Below are 16,326 nucleotides of genomic sequence, written 5' to 3' on the forward strand. Positions count from 1 at the left end.
CATAGGTCAGTCTGAAAGTAATGCCTTCTATTTATTTCCATGGAAACTATAACAGATATGAAGAGCACAGTAACACTGTCTGATAGAACAAATTGTCAGCTGCAAAACACTATTTTTCAACACAGTCACTATTAGCTGTGTGTTTTCATCCGCAATGAACAAGAGCCTGCGTGCTGCACTTGTTTTTGCACCAGCAAATTTGCACCAGCAGAGGTGACCCACTGTTGCTTGTTGAAACACACTACCCACCACCTCACTGTGCTCACATCCACTGTTTGATCTCCATAAACGTTCAGCATAAGTGAATGTCAGTAGGTGCTATGTCTTTTTTTCATGGAGGAATTCAGTTCCACGATATTCGCACTTCTGTGTCAGGCACTATTTTGTCAAATTGCCCCTTTGCTCCTGTCTGTTGAGCAGCAACAAAATGTAACACTGGTGGGAGAGTTCAGCCTCTACTGCCGTACCACCAACATTCCTTCTAATTTGTGGGTCAACATACTAAAATAGGAGGCGTTAATTTCAGAGCAGCCCTTGTGTATTAGAAAAGAGGGGGGCCTCTGTGCATGCATGTCTGTCTGTCTGGAGAAGGAAAAAAGATCTAATCATACATTCTTGTATTTCTCTGTCTTCTTTCATATAACAAGATTATGCTATTTTGCTTGTACAAGATATTGCATATGTTTTCATAAGCATATGTGTTTGTTTCAGCAAGGGAGACCAGGCTGGTATCCTGTGTTTTCTTAGAGACTATGTACTCATGGTGGCAGTGATAAACATAGCTCAAAAATTCTGTGTGCTCTGTGTTCACATGAAACCTGCAGTGCTTCTTGAAACGTTTGAAGGCTGGAGCCATTTTCTGTACATGCGTTATTAGTGAGGTGTGAACTCTGAAATTCAGGGTTGTGAGTACCAGTTGTTTGTGTGGAAGCCTTGCAAGATCCCTGGTATATGTGCTTCTATCAGCTTCTATCCTGAGGTGCTCCAGGCTACCCCAACTACAGGGCAAAAATATGCTTCTGCCCTCACTGGGAAGAACTGCTGCCTCAAGTCATAAACCCCATTCACAGCTGGAGGCAAGGCATTCCTTTTCATGTTTGAGCAGTGGAGATTAATTGACTAGAGGTTTAAGAGCTTTAAAAAAAAGAAAAAAAGAAAAAAGAAGTGTGCTACTATTCCCATTTTACTGAGTAGAACAGTAGTTAAATGTCTCAAATCCTGCTCAAATGAAAGTTTATTGCTCTGCCCTGAGGAATGTGAATCCTCATCTTCCACTGGAATGACTTACTCAGAGGAGATAAAATTATTCCTTGTGGGGTTTTTCAATTATCTCTTTTGTAGTTAAATCACTCTGCTTGGAATAATTAAATATTCATTGCACCAAGTGGATTGTCATCTGCTTTGTCTTCCTGGTAAAAGCTCACCAGCAATTCCAGTTCTGTTCAGTGAGAAAGGAGAAAGCTGTGATCTAGATGAAGTGAGACATCGTTTTATCATCCATCATGGGGACTCAGATCATTTAGATAGTGCAGACTTAATCTTTCTTTCACCTATCATTTACTCATGACTTTACTAGGCTTTTCCTGGCTTGTCATGCTGGAGCATTTCAAGGCTGCCTTTTTTTTTGTGCATGTGGAAAGAGTGAAGGTACCATACCTGGGGCCATAAATTTCACTAGTTAATAAAACATCTCAAACATAGTCACTGCTTTGGTGGATGTTTTAATATTCATATCCTTGTTATATGTTGCCAACTATTACGCTATAGCAATGGGAAAAGAGAGAAAACCCCAGAAAAATGCCTTGGGACTTTTTTTTTTTTATTTTTAATTTTTTATATTCGCATTTATCACACGTGGAGATGTGTATCTGCACCAAGGCTATATGCTGAACATCCATCAATAACAGCTTAGAGTTTCTTCCACAGATCAAGGGCATGTGCAGTCTTTAATACCTACTTCACATAATTTTTGAGAAGTAGACCATGCTAGTGTATAAATAAAACCCTTAAAATACCAAAAGACTGAAGACGTGCTTGCTTATCTGTGCTGTCTTTTTGCATCTGTTGACGTAGAGTGCTTATGGTCTGAACTTTCCTAATGTTTTTGTTTGGGCTTGTTGCAAAGTCTTTCAGACAATGCAGATCAGTTCCACAAGCTATTATCTCAATGTTGAGATAATTTCCTTGTGATTGTCTGTTTCTTGCTTTTAATCTCGTTATTTCTTGTTTTATCTTCATGCTTCTAAAGCATATTGTTGTTGCTTTATTCACAGTTTATTATGTTTGCTTAGTTACTGCTCTGATATGCTGTACATATTTAGCTAATTCATATATCCATGTAAATTTATTCCTCCAGCACATAATTGTAATGGATATTCTAGTTGATGCTTCCATACTTCTCAGCTACATGGTGCTGCCCTGATAGATACTGTCTTTTGGTCAAGGACAGACCTATTCTACCAGTTCACTGCTCTGCTGCCTGCTTCCAGTAGGTTTCTATTGCCACAGTCACTATTAGTAATGACCCTTGAAAAATGTTGTTTTACATTTGGAGACTAAATCTGATTTTTTTTTTCTGGCGTTCACTTTTGTGCAGCCTTTGGAAGGAGTAAATCCTTCATATATGACCACTTTATTGTCACTTGGCTATTGCAATTCACATATTCAACAAAATGTGATGAAGATCAGCAGAGTTATTTGCTGGAGATAATATTTGCTCAAAGAATTTTTGCAGCTCCCTGTAATTCTTCCGAGCTGAGTAGGTCAAGCATAAAATCCAACTGAATTTTGTATTCCTGCTAATTAGGCATAACTACCACTAATTAACTATAATATGAGTTAAATAGAATGATTATAATGAACAGATAACTATTAAAATCACTGAAATTGCAGTGTTTGATATTTACTTTGAAATCCCATTGAATCTGTAGTAAGGAATAAGATGCATAATAAGGGGAAAAACTTTATACCCTGAAACAAAGAGCCAGTCAACTTTATTTATTGGCATCTGCAGCCTTCAAAAGCAGCCTCAGATGAAGGTAATCTCTGAGGCAAATCAGTCAACATTACAATTTGTACTGGAGTTTTCAGTGCATCAGGTCTAAAAGTAGGAACAATGAAAGGTTGCATCAGCCTGATGTTCTGCAAAGTCTTGCTGAGCAAGGAACAAGGTTGTTATTCTTGATGGAAGATAGGTTTCATGCACATAAAAGACTTGATATCTAAACTTACTTTAAAGTTATGCATAAATAAAAAAATACCAACCTCTGAAATCTTCACAAATAGTGACTTCTCTAGTGCAAAAAGGCACTGTTAAGTATTCACTTTCTCATTAGATGCTTAAAACATTGCTGGGTCACACGATTGTTATGCTAATCAATATTATCAAGGCTATTCTACTGTGACCATGACTTTGCTCTCTCCATTGTAGTCTGTCACATGTATTTTGCCTTCTTGGTTAACCATCAGCTAAGCAGTTTGTACATATGCAAAAGATAACTAGCAGCTAAGTACTAAAAGAGGTAGTGGATTAACTGGCAAGCTATAAAAGTTAATGCAAATTTGATTGTGATTTATTTCGTTCCTAGAAGTCCAACAAGATTATTGGATTCAGTCTTCAGAACACTTCTACATTCCTGTGTTTCGTCTTGGAGAGTGTTGCTTCTCCAGCAGTATTCTCACACTCACTGAGAACCTGTTTTCATTGTGACAAGACATTGTCACTATCCTTATGTTGTAGAATAATTATTCCTATATAATAATATTATACAAGATAGAACCAATAAAGTGCTCCAAGCTATTACTAGATGCTAATATGTCTAGAAGAGTAGAGGCCTCCACATGGAATTGAACCTGCTGTTTTGAAATACTAAATCCAGTATAGTTATCTTTGGCTATTTCAAAATTTCTTATTTCAAAATATAAAAGTCTTATTTCAGTTTAAGTCAGAGAAACAAGCTACTGCATTAGGCCTCAAGTTAGTTCTGAGATTCAAATTTGAACTGGTGAATCCAAAGTAATATTGAGAATAAAAGTGCTTATATATTTCTCAGACTTGGATAAGGTATAATCTTCTGTGAGACTAGATGATATGCACACTTTTTTTAATATATATTCAAAGTCCTTTTTCTGGTATCTGATACACTACAAAGTTACCTTCAGTTGGTGTGAACTTATAAAAACACTGGTAGGATCAGAACAGTGAGATAAGGATCAGCTGAAAATCTTCCTCACTCAAAATGGAATGTTGGTCTTCCACTGGAGAGGGAAACAATTTGAGCTCTGCAGATGTGAGTTTGACCTATGTTTTAGTCTTTCTGAAAACTAAAGGTTTTGCAGAAAGTGTCTTTATCTGTCTGGCCCACAAAATGCATCAGAGACAAATTGGGCATTTACATTTTGCTGCAGCTGAGATTTTTGTCACAACACTTTGAAGTGTAAGATTGATGCATGTATTTGTTATATTGTAAGTACACATTTTTGGCAACAAGAAGAAATTTTGATTAACAGGTAGAATTTGCAGGCTGTTCACAATATATTAATAGTAGCAGCCAGATGAGGGAAAAGGAACGTGTCTTTTTCTTTTAGCCTGTGAAATTGTAAAAAAAACCATATGGATAAAACTAAGCATTTGCAATTCAGATTTTATTAGAAGGAAATTATTTTAAAGCAGTAATATTAGAAATAAAAATTTAAAGCAGGCATGTGGTTTTTGTACGTCATGATGTAATTCATGCTTTTTCTTTGCTTTAAAATTGTGAGGAGTCTTTAGTTCAGTACTATGACTATTTTTCTTAAAAATCACTTGACATGCTTAAAGCAACTCACATTTCATGAGACCATTTCACTAATCATTTGATACTTGGCAAGTGCATTCTCTGAGAACAGAAGTTAAATAGACTGGGTTTGTTTGTTTGCGTGTGTATTTCTTTTTCTTTCTTTCTTTCTTTCTTTTTTTTTTTAGAAAGAGCAAGTCTGGAAGGTTTTTTTTATTTTAAAATGGTCTTAACATTGAGGCCTGTAACTAGCAGTGTTCGCCAGGAGTTGGTGCTGGGTCTGGTCTTGTTCAGCATTTTCATCAACAGCCTGGATGAAGGGATAGAGTCCCTCAGCAAGTTTACTGATGATACAAAGATGGGAGGAAAGACTGACACACCAGAAGGTTGTGCTACCATTCAACAAGGCCTGGATGGACACGAGAGTTGGGCAGGGAGGAACCTGATGAGGTTTAACAAGAGCAAGTGTAGAGTCCTACACCTGGGGAGGAATAAATGCATGCATCAGTGCAAGTTAGGGGCTGACCTGCAGAAGAAGAACTCTGCAGAGAAAGACCTAGGTGGACAACAGATTGGCCATGAGCCAGCAGTTTGCCCTTGCAGTGAAGAAGGCCAGTGGTATCCTGGGGTACATTAAAAAAGTCGTGGCCAGCAGGTCGAGGGAGATGATCCTCCCCCTTTACTCTGCTTTGGTGAGACCACATTTGGAAAACTGTGTCCACTTTTGGGCTCCCCAGTTCAAAAAAGACAGGGATCTCCCGAGGAGAGTCCAATGGAGGGACACAAAGATGATTAAGGGCCTGGAGAACCTCCCTTATGAGCAAAGGCTGAGAGACCTTAGCTTGGGGAAAAGAAGACTGAGGAGCAATATGATACATGTTTATAAACATCCAAATGAAGGTGAGAGGCAATGTATGAGGTCAGGCTCTTCTCAGTTGTGTGTACTGATAGGACAAAGAGCAATAACCTAAAAGTTTGAAATAGGAAGTCCCATTCAAACCTACATAAGAATGTCTTTACAGTAAGGAGAACTGGAACAGCATTCATGAACTGTCTGGGTGCCTACCTGCGTGACCTATTTTAGGAAACCTCAGTGATCTCTTGTGTTCCTTTCCAATCCTTGCAATTCTGTGATTCTGTAAATATACCACATACTGGACTGCTAGGTAGTCAAGCCAGCTCATTGTGTATTTCAGCTTACAGAAATCTCTGTTGCACACCAGTTGTTTCCTCATGAGAATTGTTTGCAGCTCTTAATACTCTAGAACCTTTTTATGGGACATTTTCATTTCTTTGAAGTTTTACAGGAAACTAACCTTGAAGTTTGGAGTCCATTATTTTTGATACAATGGTGTGAATGATGGGCAGGATTCCTGGATAGGAGTCTGAGTCTTCCATTTCCGGGGCCTCAAACTGAGTGGCTTTGAAGTCAGTCTGCCCCTGAGTGGTAGAGGCGAATGTGGAAACAAATGCAAAAGAGGAATGAGATCTGAGAGCAGAGTGGGAGAAGGATCTTCTGGGTGCTATGGGAGAGGAACACCAGGGTGATGTAAGTTGCTCAGAGGCTGCAGGAAGACAGCAATGCTAAACAGAAAGCCCTGTGGCTGAGGCCATCCCCACCATTCTGTCCAAAAAGCGTTCATTTAACAACCTGAATACTGTGAAGTGTCAGTGTGCATGTACTGTTATAAGGTAGATGTTGAGCAAGAGAGTGTCTTAGTCCTTTCTAGTGGGTGCTCCCTATTAACTCATGGTGTTATTGACACCATGACTTCAGGCAGGAGGATGATTCTGTTCTGATCTGTGGATCTCAATCCTTTTTACTACCAGGAAGAGTAAGTGTAGTTCTGTGTGAAAGAATACTAGCTTTTTAAATGTTTAACTTAATAAATAAAAAAATGCATTTAGGAATATTACACTTTACATAAAGGAAGAGTGAAGTTGGAAAAGTGAGCAATTCTACTTTGAGAAATAGCACAGCTAATGTTCCTAACTGTGAGTTATCCCAGCCTTAATCTTTGTTTTACATTCTTCTTTCAGGAAACATAATTCATCAGAAATGCTCATTACAATACAGGAGATAAGTTGAACATCTTGTTTTGCCAATACTGAACAGTCAAGGCACTTAAAACTCTTTGTAATTTGCATCAGTTGTTCCCCTCTCTTTCTAGATAGCTGGCTGGAAACATGCAGCCTGAGGCACCTAAGGAGCTTCTCCTATTTTGTCTCTTACTCTAGGCCCATTTTGCAAGTGGGAACCATTAGCCACATAGTATTATCCATATTGACAGGTGTACTGTAGGAACTAATTCAGTAAAATTTATAAGCACTAAGAATTCTCTATGATATCATTATAGAATAGCATGTGAGGATATTAATAAATCAGTCTTTTATCAGTATTTTATTGGAAGAAAGCACAGAATCTGGGAAGGCAGAACCTTAGAACTGCTGAGGCTGGCAGGGAATTCTGCGTCCAACTGTTCCAACCCATTCTCCAGCAGGGACACTCAGAGCAGGGGGCACAGGTCCATTCCAGGCGAATTTTGCAAATCTCTAAGGAAAAGACACCACAGCCTGTCTGGGCAACTTATGCCAGTGTTCTGTCATCTGCACAGCTTATATATATATATAACAGGGAGTTACATAAACAAACAAACAAATAAATATAAAACAGATAATTTTCTGATTTGTTTTCAAAGAACAGACGTTGTTATTTGATTTCTATCAGTGATGATAACTGTAATTCTAAAACTGATGGGAAAGCTTATGAACTGTAACTTCTGAAATCTTCCTTACTTGGAGCAAACAACGTGATTTTTATGAATTGCTGTAACTGTAGCAATTAAGTACAATGCAATATTTCTTGTCTAGATACTGTGCCTGGTGTCAGAAAATCAGTTTCAACTTGAAAGAAATACTAGCTTTGTGTTGGCCTTTAAATTATTTTTTCTCTATTTAATCATTTTATCTGTTCAACGCCATAATAGAGATCAGTTTCAGGGTTTTGGGTCTAAGGCATATGAAGAGATGCCATGTAGTCATTCAGGGATCTTTGGCAAATATAGACAAGGATGAGTGCTCATGTTTTCTTACTGGTTTTCATTCACAGTGCATGCATTGGATCCCAGGATCCTTACTGTGGCTGGGACATGGTGATGAAGAAATGCACAACTCTGGAAGAAAGTCTGAGCATGAGTCAGTGGGAGCAAAGCATTACTGTGTGTCCAGTAAGTTCAAATACATTCTTTTATCTCTTAAAACTTTTGATTCCACGTGAATCTCATGGAAGTGAGCTGCCATAAGATTTCTCAAGCTCACAATACTGCACTTAATATCATTTTCCACTGGCCTTCCCATTAGACTTGAACAAGATATTTAGTTTCTTTTCAAATTCTTATCAAATTATTTATACTAATAAGATCAAATGATTTGTAGTTGTTTTTTGTTTTTTGTTTTTCCAGAGGACAGTCTTTTTTTTTTTCCTGTGATGTCTGCATTCCCATTTTGAAAGCATATATTCACTAAGGTTAGAGATGGTCATTAATTCTGCAAGATCTTTTAATCACTAAGTTTAGTGGTACACATTTTGAGGATCTTTCTTCTTTTCTACTTCTACAATATTTAACTGCTAGTGTCACAGTCTTTTATCATTAATGCAATAATTGCTATAAAAGGCCATGTAACTTGTTTCAATACCAGTGAATTGGAGAGGTGGGCTGGGAAAGTTAAGTCTCATGCAGATAAAGAACAGGAGTGATAGTTGTTATAAACTTTGTGTTAATATTTATAATGGCTTAACACTTCTCTTAAAAATATGTTGATTGAATTGAATATAAAATAAATAACAACAAAGTACTTTTAGATCTCTCTTTTTTAATATGGTTTTAGTGTTGTTTAAATATTCATGTTTACAAAAAAAAAAAAAAAAAAAAAAGAAGAGGATTTATATATTTATGTATTACTGTGCTCTTTACTTTTTCTTTGCCTTCTGCCTGTGAAGAGAGAGTCTTTAGGACTCAATCCAGCTTTTATCAGTAGTAAGGGCTTCCTGCATTTGTCCCCACTTGCCACTGGAGCTCATGTATCTGAGTTTGTGCTTATATGGCACCCATGTCCTATTCAATTTGTGCCTTAGAAGCTCACTGTAACATCTACACTGCTCGGTGAAGTTCTTCCACCTTCCACTTGCGGTCTCTACTTTTTTTTTTTTTTTTTTGCAGCCATCTTGTAGAAATAAGTCACAACACTGATTTTGAGATCCTTGAGAACTAATTTTCTAGTTTAGTTTTCTAATTTTAATTTTCTAGTTTAGTTTTCTAATTGCCTGTGTTTGACATTAAAGAGTAATTTTTCAAGCATTTTGCTTGAATCTATGCATCTATGCTCTAGGTAGTCTAATAAAAAAAAATCACGTTGAATTCATCTGCATTGGCTTTTCAGTTCACATTAGGAGCCGTTCTTTAACTCACATTGTAAAGCAGTGCATTACATCATTTTTAGATGAAATTAAGCCAGAAATGATCTCCAGCTACTACTGACCATTTAATCCAGTTTTATCATTTGATCCATTTTATCCATTTGATCCAGCTAGAGTCAGTCCAAAGTAGGCCCCATAAAATATAGATGGTGTATGTCTTCAATACCAGCTGTTATATTTTCCAGATTTTCAATTCATGTGCATTCCACTTGGTAATTTACATATCGCCATTGTTTTACAGAAGCTTTGAATTTAGCAGTGAATCCAGTCCCTGCTTCCTTGTTTGGCAAGTAACTAGATGTGATACAGAGTATATTCAGATCAAGGTGCATGGAGTATCTCATATCTCCCTGCAGTAATCCTTCAGAGTAAATGTGGTTATATGGAGGATTAGTTCGTGGTATAGTAGTGTTGCTGTATTAGGAAAGATTACTGGAATGGGCTAGTTGGTTGGCCTAAGCAGGAGAAATCTGATACTGTTTAGTCTTTGAATTCTGGCATTGGCCCTTATATTCTTCAAGGAATATAAAATATGAGGCCCTGAGGAGGTGGAAGGGGTGGGATGAGTACTTTAAAAAAAAAAGAATACAATTCTGTCCCATTCAACCAGAAAAACATTTAATATCTGTTGTATTACACTTGCATAGTATCTGACTACTCCAGTCAAAGCAGGGGAGCACCAAAAAATTGCTCAGATATCTGTCCAGAGGTCTGAGATTTACTCTGTGTATCAGAGATTAAAAGATTCACCCAGGCTCAAAAGGAATTTTGGAGATGACCAGATTGAGATTGCATATGAAAAGGAAATTTTTAGAGCTGATCATTGAAATTCATAATTGTTTGACCACATTACTGTCTTAAATTCTTGAACTTCAAATAACACTGTATTGAGCAAATTTGAGAACTACACGCTTCCCTTTGAAATAACACTATATTCTGGCAAACTAAACTTATTACAGTTTTGTTCATTGCTTTCAAATACTTATTTTCAGCAAATTTTTACATGCTTTCTTCACAGGATATACAAGTCAAGCTGTAATTAATATTTATTGGCATTTCATAGAGCAGGGAGAGGTCCAAGAGAAGTAGCTTAGCATCTGTGGTATTGTGTCTCTAGATTTGAAGATCATTTGTGAGAAGTATAGTTATTTTAGTTGTCTGACTTTGATTTATAATACTCAAGAGGGTATTTTTGGCATGAGTACACCAATTGTGAGTGCATATAGATAGTAATTAATGCTATGGCACACATATCTGCTTTGAGCTTTTTCCAGTTGGTCAGATATTGCTATTATTCATCTAATAGTTCATCTAATGTTCATCTAACTTCTATAGTAAAGAAGGATCTTGTTAATTGTTTTGCCAAAATATTTTCCAATGGTAATTCTTGCAATCCATCACTAAAAATAGGCTGACATCATCAGAGAGCTTTTACAGTCAAAGTAAAAAGAAATAATGATTTTGATTTTATTTTATTTTATTCATATACACAATGTGAAATGGCTCCATTTTCACAGCTCTGGCAAACAGTGCATGTGGAAAAACAGTACATGTATGGGAACATTCTTGACTGCATTAGCAGTTTCAGGAAATACTCTACAGTCACCAATTCGTACACAATGTTGCTTCAAACCATAGAGTGTGTGACAGATTTAAGGGTGAGGTCACTAAAGATGTGACCTTTCCTCAGGGTACAGAGGCACAAAATGGGGAGACAAGATGGGTACGGAGAGGCTCTATACCAAGATGGATATATGGGGAGAATTAGAATGGAAGATGTAGTGGTAGTTATAGAAAGGAAAGGGTGACATATAAAGAATGATATAGAGGGAAAGCAGAGCATATCCATGACAGGAAAATACAGCTATAATTGTCTGTTTGGTTATAACTTTCACCATGTAAGATTGTGAAAGGTTAACGAGCAGTGGTCTTGTATGAATTCTGGTAAGGGTTAAGAACGTCCATGATCTATGTTTTGCTTCCCTAAGGGCTGCTCTGAAAGTAACACCTCTTTTTTTTATTTTTCTGGCTTATGACATTAGAGGTAGCTGCTGGTGGTATGGCAGTAGAAGTTGAACCTCCCTGCCAATATTCCATTACATTGTGTTGCCATGTGGCAGATAACAGCAGGTGGGCAGTCTGACAAAATGCCATCTAACATGGAAGTGCCTCTGAAGCAAAATTTTGTCAATGAATTCCTCCATATGGAAAAAATTGATATTGAACAACCCTTGGTAAACTTTTCTGGAGACCAAACAGTGGATGTGAGCAGAGTGAGGTGGTGGATAATGTTTCAGCAGTGGCGACAGGGAAGTGAAAGACAAGCCACATTCTGGATAGCCATACACAGTTGTTATACCATGAAATGAAGAGTGTCTCAATCAGCTCATCCACACAAATCAGCATATTGCAACCAGAGGACTCTATACAGTGCTCTGTATCAGTTTCAGTGTGTTGGAAATAATGGTGGCAATGTTGGAGTGTCACAAAGTTTGTGCTAAGTGAGTCCCACAAATGCACACACAGGCAAAGAAAGAACACCACATGGGAGCTTGACAGGACCTACTGAATCAATACAAGGCTGAAGGTGACAATATCCTGGATCACATCATTACTGGTGACAAGATGTGCTATCACCACTATAAGCCAGAATAAGAACAGCAATCCATGGAGTGGCGACATATGAATTCCCCTGTTGAAGAAAAGGTTTGAGACACAGCTCTCAGTAGGGAAAGTGATATGGGTGATCCTTCTAGACTTCCTGGAACCCGTAGAAAACATCAACTCCAACCGTTACATCATGACACTGATGAAGCTGAAGCTTTAAACTTCCAGAGTTAGGCCAGCAAGAAGACAAGAAGACAACCCTTTTTTTTTTTTTTTCAACACAGCAACTCGAGACCTCATACAACTTACAACTTGAAGACCTTGGAGCTCGTTGTCAATCTTGACTGGACTCTTCTATCACACCCACTATATGGTCTGAATTTGACACTTTCTGACCTCCGTTTGGATCAATGATAGATGGATTGTGTGGGCAGCATTTTCCTAGTAATTACACTGTTATAACAGCTGTGAAACATTGGGTCACCTCTGCTGATTCATTTTTACAAGTGCTGCATGCAGGCTCTTCTGGTAAAAATGCATCGCTAGTGGTGGCGACTTGGTTGAAAAATAGTTTTTTGTAGTTGAGAATTTGCTCTACCAAATAGACTTATTGTGCTCTTTGTATCTGTTCTGATTTCCATGGAAAATAAATAGGAGGCATTACTTATGGAGAGACCTGCTATCAGTATTTGCTTGTGAGATCAAACTTTCATCCAAGTTTAATGAATCCTTTCCCTACAATTTCATGTTAATGATAATAACTGTAGACAACTGCAGGTTTAGTTTGTAATTGTAAGTGAAACAGTAAACATTCTTTGGCAAAGCATAGGAATAGAAAGCAGGAAATATATTTTTGTATCTCTGAGATTAATTGTGTTGGGGAATTCTCACTGCTGGTTTACAAACTGCTGATGAAAGCAGTGGTGTAAGAGAGATTGAGCTTACTTGTCACTTATTGATAAGTATTTTGTATTGTATATTCAGTATGAGCAAAGGTCAGTGAGCTATTTTTGTTAAGCAGGTGTCAGCAGAACTTTGAAATAATGAGTTATGGTTACTTTTTTTTAACCGAAAGCGAAATTATAGCAATTAAACATGGCAAATCAATTAGCATTTAAGTGATAATGTTGCCATCATTTCTACTTATGATCATGAATTAGTAAAGATTAACATTTCGGTAAAAGAATTAATGGTACAAAGCCTAGATTTGTAAATGGAGATGAATTCATCATTCATCCAAGATCAGTAGGAGGTGGTAGGAATCCTATAGCTGTAGAAATTACAGGGGAAAAAACTTTTCTTTTTGAGGGAAAAAACTGGTTTGTCATGTAGACTAAGGTGCACTTAGGCTTTTTAAAAATGTTTTTATGATAGATTAACATAATTACTTCTAATGTTTAGAGAGTCATATTTAAAAGCACATTTAACCTTTTTCAAGTGGTGCAATGAAACATATGCATCACAAAAACTTTGTCGAATAAAGATACTCATCATGGGAATTTGTGGTTAATTCAGCTGTTTTTCTTACCCTAGGCTATTATCCTCTGCTGCCTCTTCTGATCCAGACTCAGGTTTCCATAAGAATTCTTTCACATGTTGTTTTACAGTCAGTATCCAGGTTCCTAATTATGGGCAAATTTTAGGAAATAGGAAACGCTGTCAGCAGAAGATAGTCGAGAAAGTAAGATACATTTTTTATTGAATAACAGTAGGCAAGCACGGTTATGAAAGGGAACACTTAGTTGTAATTATTGTTTTTGCTACATGGTGACATCCAGTGACCAAGATCAGTAGGAGGTGGTAGGAATCCTATAGCTGTAGAAATTACAAGGGAAGTGTACTGTCTGGAAGCTATACCTCTCCAGTAGAGGCTTTTATTGTTTGTGACTGAAAGCTTTACCTCCATGTACTTCTGAATTAAGAGGCTGTACAAAGCAGCTGTCAGGCCTCAGGTTGGTCTTTCTGTTGTGTTTGTTCCTAGACAAGGAATCTGACGGTGGATGGACATTTTGGAACATGGTCACAGTGGAAACCGTGCAGCCACACGGATGGTGCCAGCATTGGCTCCTGCCTCTGCAGGACCCGTGTGTGCGACAGTCCAGCTCCTCAGTGCGGAGGGTGGCTATGTGAAGGACCAACCATGGAAATTGCCAACTGTTCCAGGTAACAATTTCAGGTTCTATCACTTATGTTGCTAGAAGTTTGTAACTTAAGCAGAATTTAACCTACCCTTTCAAATCTCATCTGCAATCCACTGATCCTGTTCTGTGCTTGAAGCAGCTTATAGCAAAGACCAGAGCAAATGAAGCATTAGAAAAGTCTCTCTCAAACACTGTGGCAGAGAGAATAAGTGAAATGGCAAGCAGTGATTTCAAATGCAGTGTACTAAATTGTATTGTCCTCAGTTAATTTTTACAAAAGCTAAGAGAAAAAAAAATCAATATTATGTAATAGCCGAAGTATGATATTTTTCTCAGTTCTGTTCAATTCTGTAAGTCATAAAACTTTTTTTTTTTTTGAAGTCAGAACTGTTTACTTTTTTCCCTTTTTTTTTTTTTGGCTTCATATCACCATTGTATTCCCCCATCTGACTTGGAAAAGATGTTTTCATTATATCTTTTTGATAGCATCATGACATTTGGATCTGTTGCCAGCCTATATGTCACTTCTTAGCCAATCTTTCTTTCTCACGCACATAGCCACTGTCATAAAAAATACAGTGATAGATAATTTCAAAGAGAGTCAGAACACTGCATACTCTGAATTGCATTTAGGCTTCATCTTTAAAACATTTTACATACTTTAGTTGCAAGATGAAAAATAAACTGGTCCCTTCTGCTTATTTTTAGTGATTCTTTCAGGTTCTTGCCTCTGCCTTTTTGTTTTTCACATCATGGTAATGAATAAAACTGATTACCCTTCCACACAAGATAGTTGCCTGCTCTGTTAGTAGACATAGTAAATTTTAGGGGAATTATTAGAAGTACAATATAGTATTTAACATCAGGGGAATGGTGGAAAAATATTCTGTGGAATTCTGAGCTGAATTCTCTCTGAAATTGAGAACACAATTTGGAACTTGTTTCGTATACTGGCACTGGCTGTATTACGCTACTATTTGGACATCTTACTTCTGTTAACACATTAACGTATTAATAATTGATTCCCGGAGTTCATGGGAAGTCAGAGATTTTGTTATTTTACCATTTCAGCAAGACATTCTACTGACTGAGATCTTTGTTATTGTCCATTTTAGAAAGGTCTGATTTATTTTTTTTGGAAATTGGAAAAATATGTAATTAAAATTTATATTCAGAACTTTTATACAGAAATTTGCAGATCAGGTTTATCCAAAACAAAGTGCCTGAAAGCAACTAAATAGACTTGATTGATGCTGTGTAGAGCCAGGAGTTGTACTTGATGATCCTTGTGTGTTCCTTCCAACCCAGGATGGTCTGTAGTTCTATTATGTCTTCGGACTTTGTTTAGTTCTTGTGTAATGAGGTCCTTGCAACAGCTGCTGATCACAAAGCAAGGAATATGGAAGAATGAGAGCACTTTTATTTTAGTTTAATATCCTTTAAGAAATGGAACACGATGCAGTATCAGTGATAACTACGGAAATATTAATGAGTCAGATTCTGCTGTCAGTCGCACCTAATCAGCCATTCGCTATGTATAACAGATGACAGAGCCTGAGCTTTTTATTCTACCAGAAATGGAGGCTGGACACCATGGACTTCTTGGTCACCTTGTAGTACCACTTGTGGAATAGGCTTTCAAGTGCGTCAGCGCTCCTGCAGCAATCCAACCCCTCGCCATGGAGGACGTGTCTGTGTGGGACAGAATCGTGAGGAGAGGTAAGTTATCTTTTCTCTAACATCTGCTTTAATTTGTTCTGCTCAGCTGTAATCCATAGGACATTTTCTCCTTTACCTGCCTGATGTTTCTTTTCCTCTTCTTTCCTTCTCCTGAACTCCATGTGCTGCACAGTAGCAGTATTCCCATTAGGAAGGATGTGGGGCTGCAGCAGTTCTTTCATCTTTCACTTAGCTGCATCCCTTCTGAGCCAGCTGAGCTCCTAGTGCCAGAGAATTGTGCTGAACCAATGTACTGCTGTCCCTTAAGACCCTGAAAATTGATTCTCCTGGAAAATTGATTGCAGTTTGTTTAAATTGTAACTTGCCTGGGCTCAAGACCTGAAATTCAGAGCGAAATATAGTAAGGTCACAGCAGTATGTTACTGATGCCACGAGTTCATGTTTTGTGTCTTAAATGAATTAAGCTTCTATATAACATGAAGGTAAGTTTCAAGGGCTCTGTCTCATATTCAATAAATACAATACACCTGGACTCAAATATCTTTTACTAAGCTTTCAGTTGTTGGTTTTTTTTTAACTTGTTTGCATGTATATTAACCCCTGAGCAGATCAAGTCAGCTTAAACATTGATTTCCCTATCTAGCTG

At 37.5% G+C, this 16,326-nt stretch overlaps 1 protein-coding gene across 3 annotated transcripts in view; it reads left to right on the forward strand.

The window, feature by feature from the left end:
- Positions 1 to 16,326, forward strand: part of SEMA5A (semaphorin 5A) — a 314,328-nt gene that overhangs the window by 222,706 nt on the left and 75,296 nt on the right. For all 3 annotated transcript variants that reach the window (XM_042869442.1, XM_042869444.1, XM_042869443.1), the window contains exons 13-15: positions 7,885 to 8,002; positions 13,841 to 14,022; positions 15,576 to 15,719. In XM_042869442.1, coding sequence (XP_042725376.1) covers positions 7,885 to 8,002; positions 13,841 to 14,022; positions 15,576 to 15,719 — 444 coding nt within the window. The remainder of the gene's footprint in view (positions 1 to 7,884; positions 8,003 to 13,840; positions 14,023 to 15,575; positions 15,720 to 16,326) is intronic.

The sequence above is a fragment of the Lagopus leucura genome, unplaced genomic scaffold (genome assembly GCF_019238085.1).
Source record: "Lagopus leucura isolate 7727_CA_CO unplaced genomic scaffold, USGS_WTPT01 Super-Scaffold_100002, whole genome shotgun sequence".
NCBI lineage: Eukaryota > Metazoa > Chordata > Aves > Galliformes > Phasianidae > Lagopus > Lagopus leucura.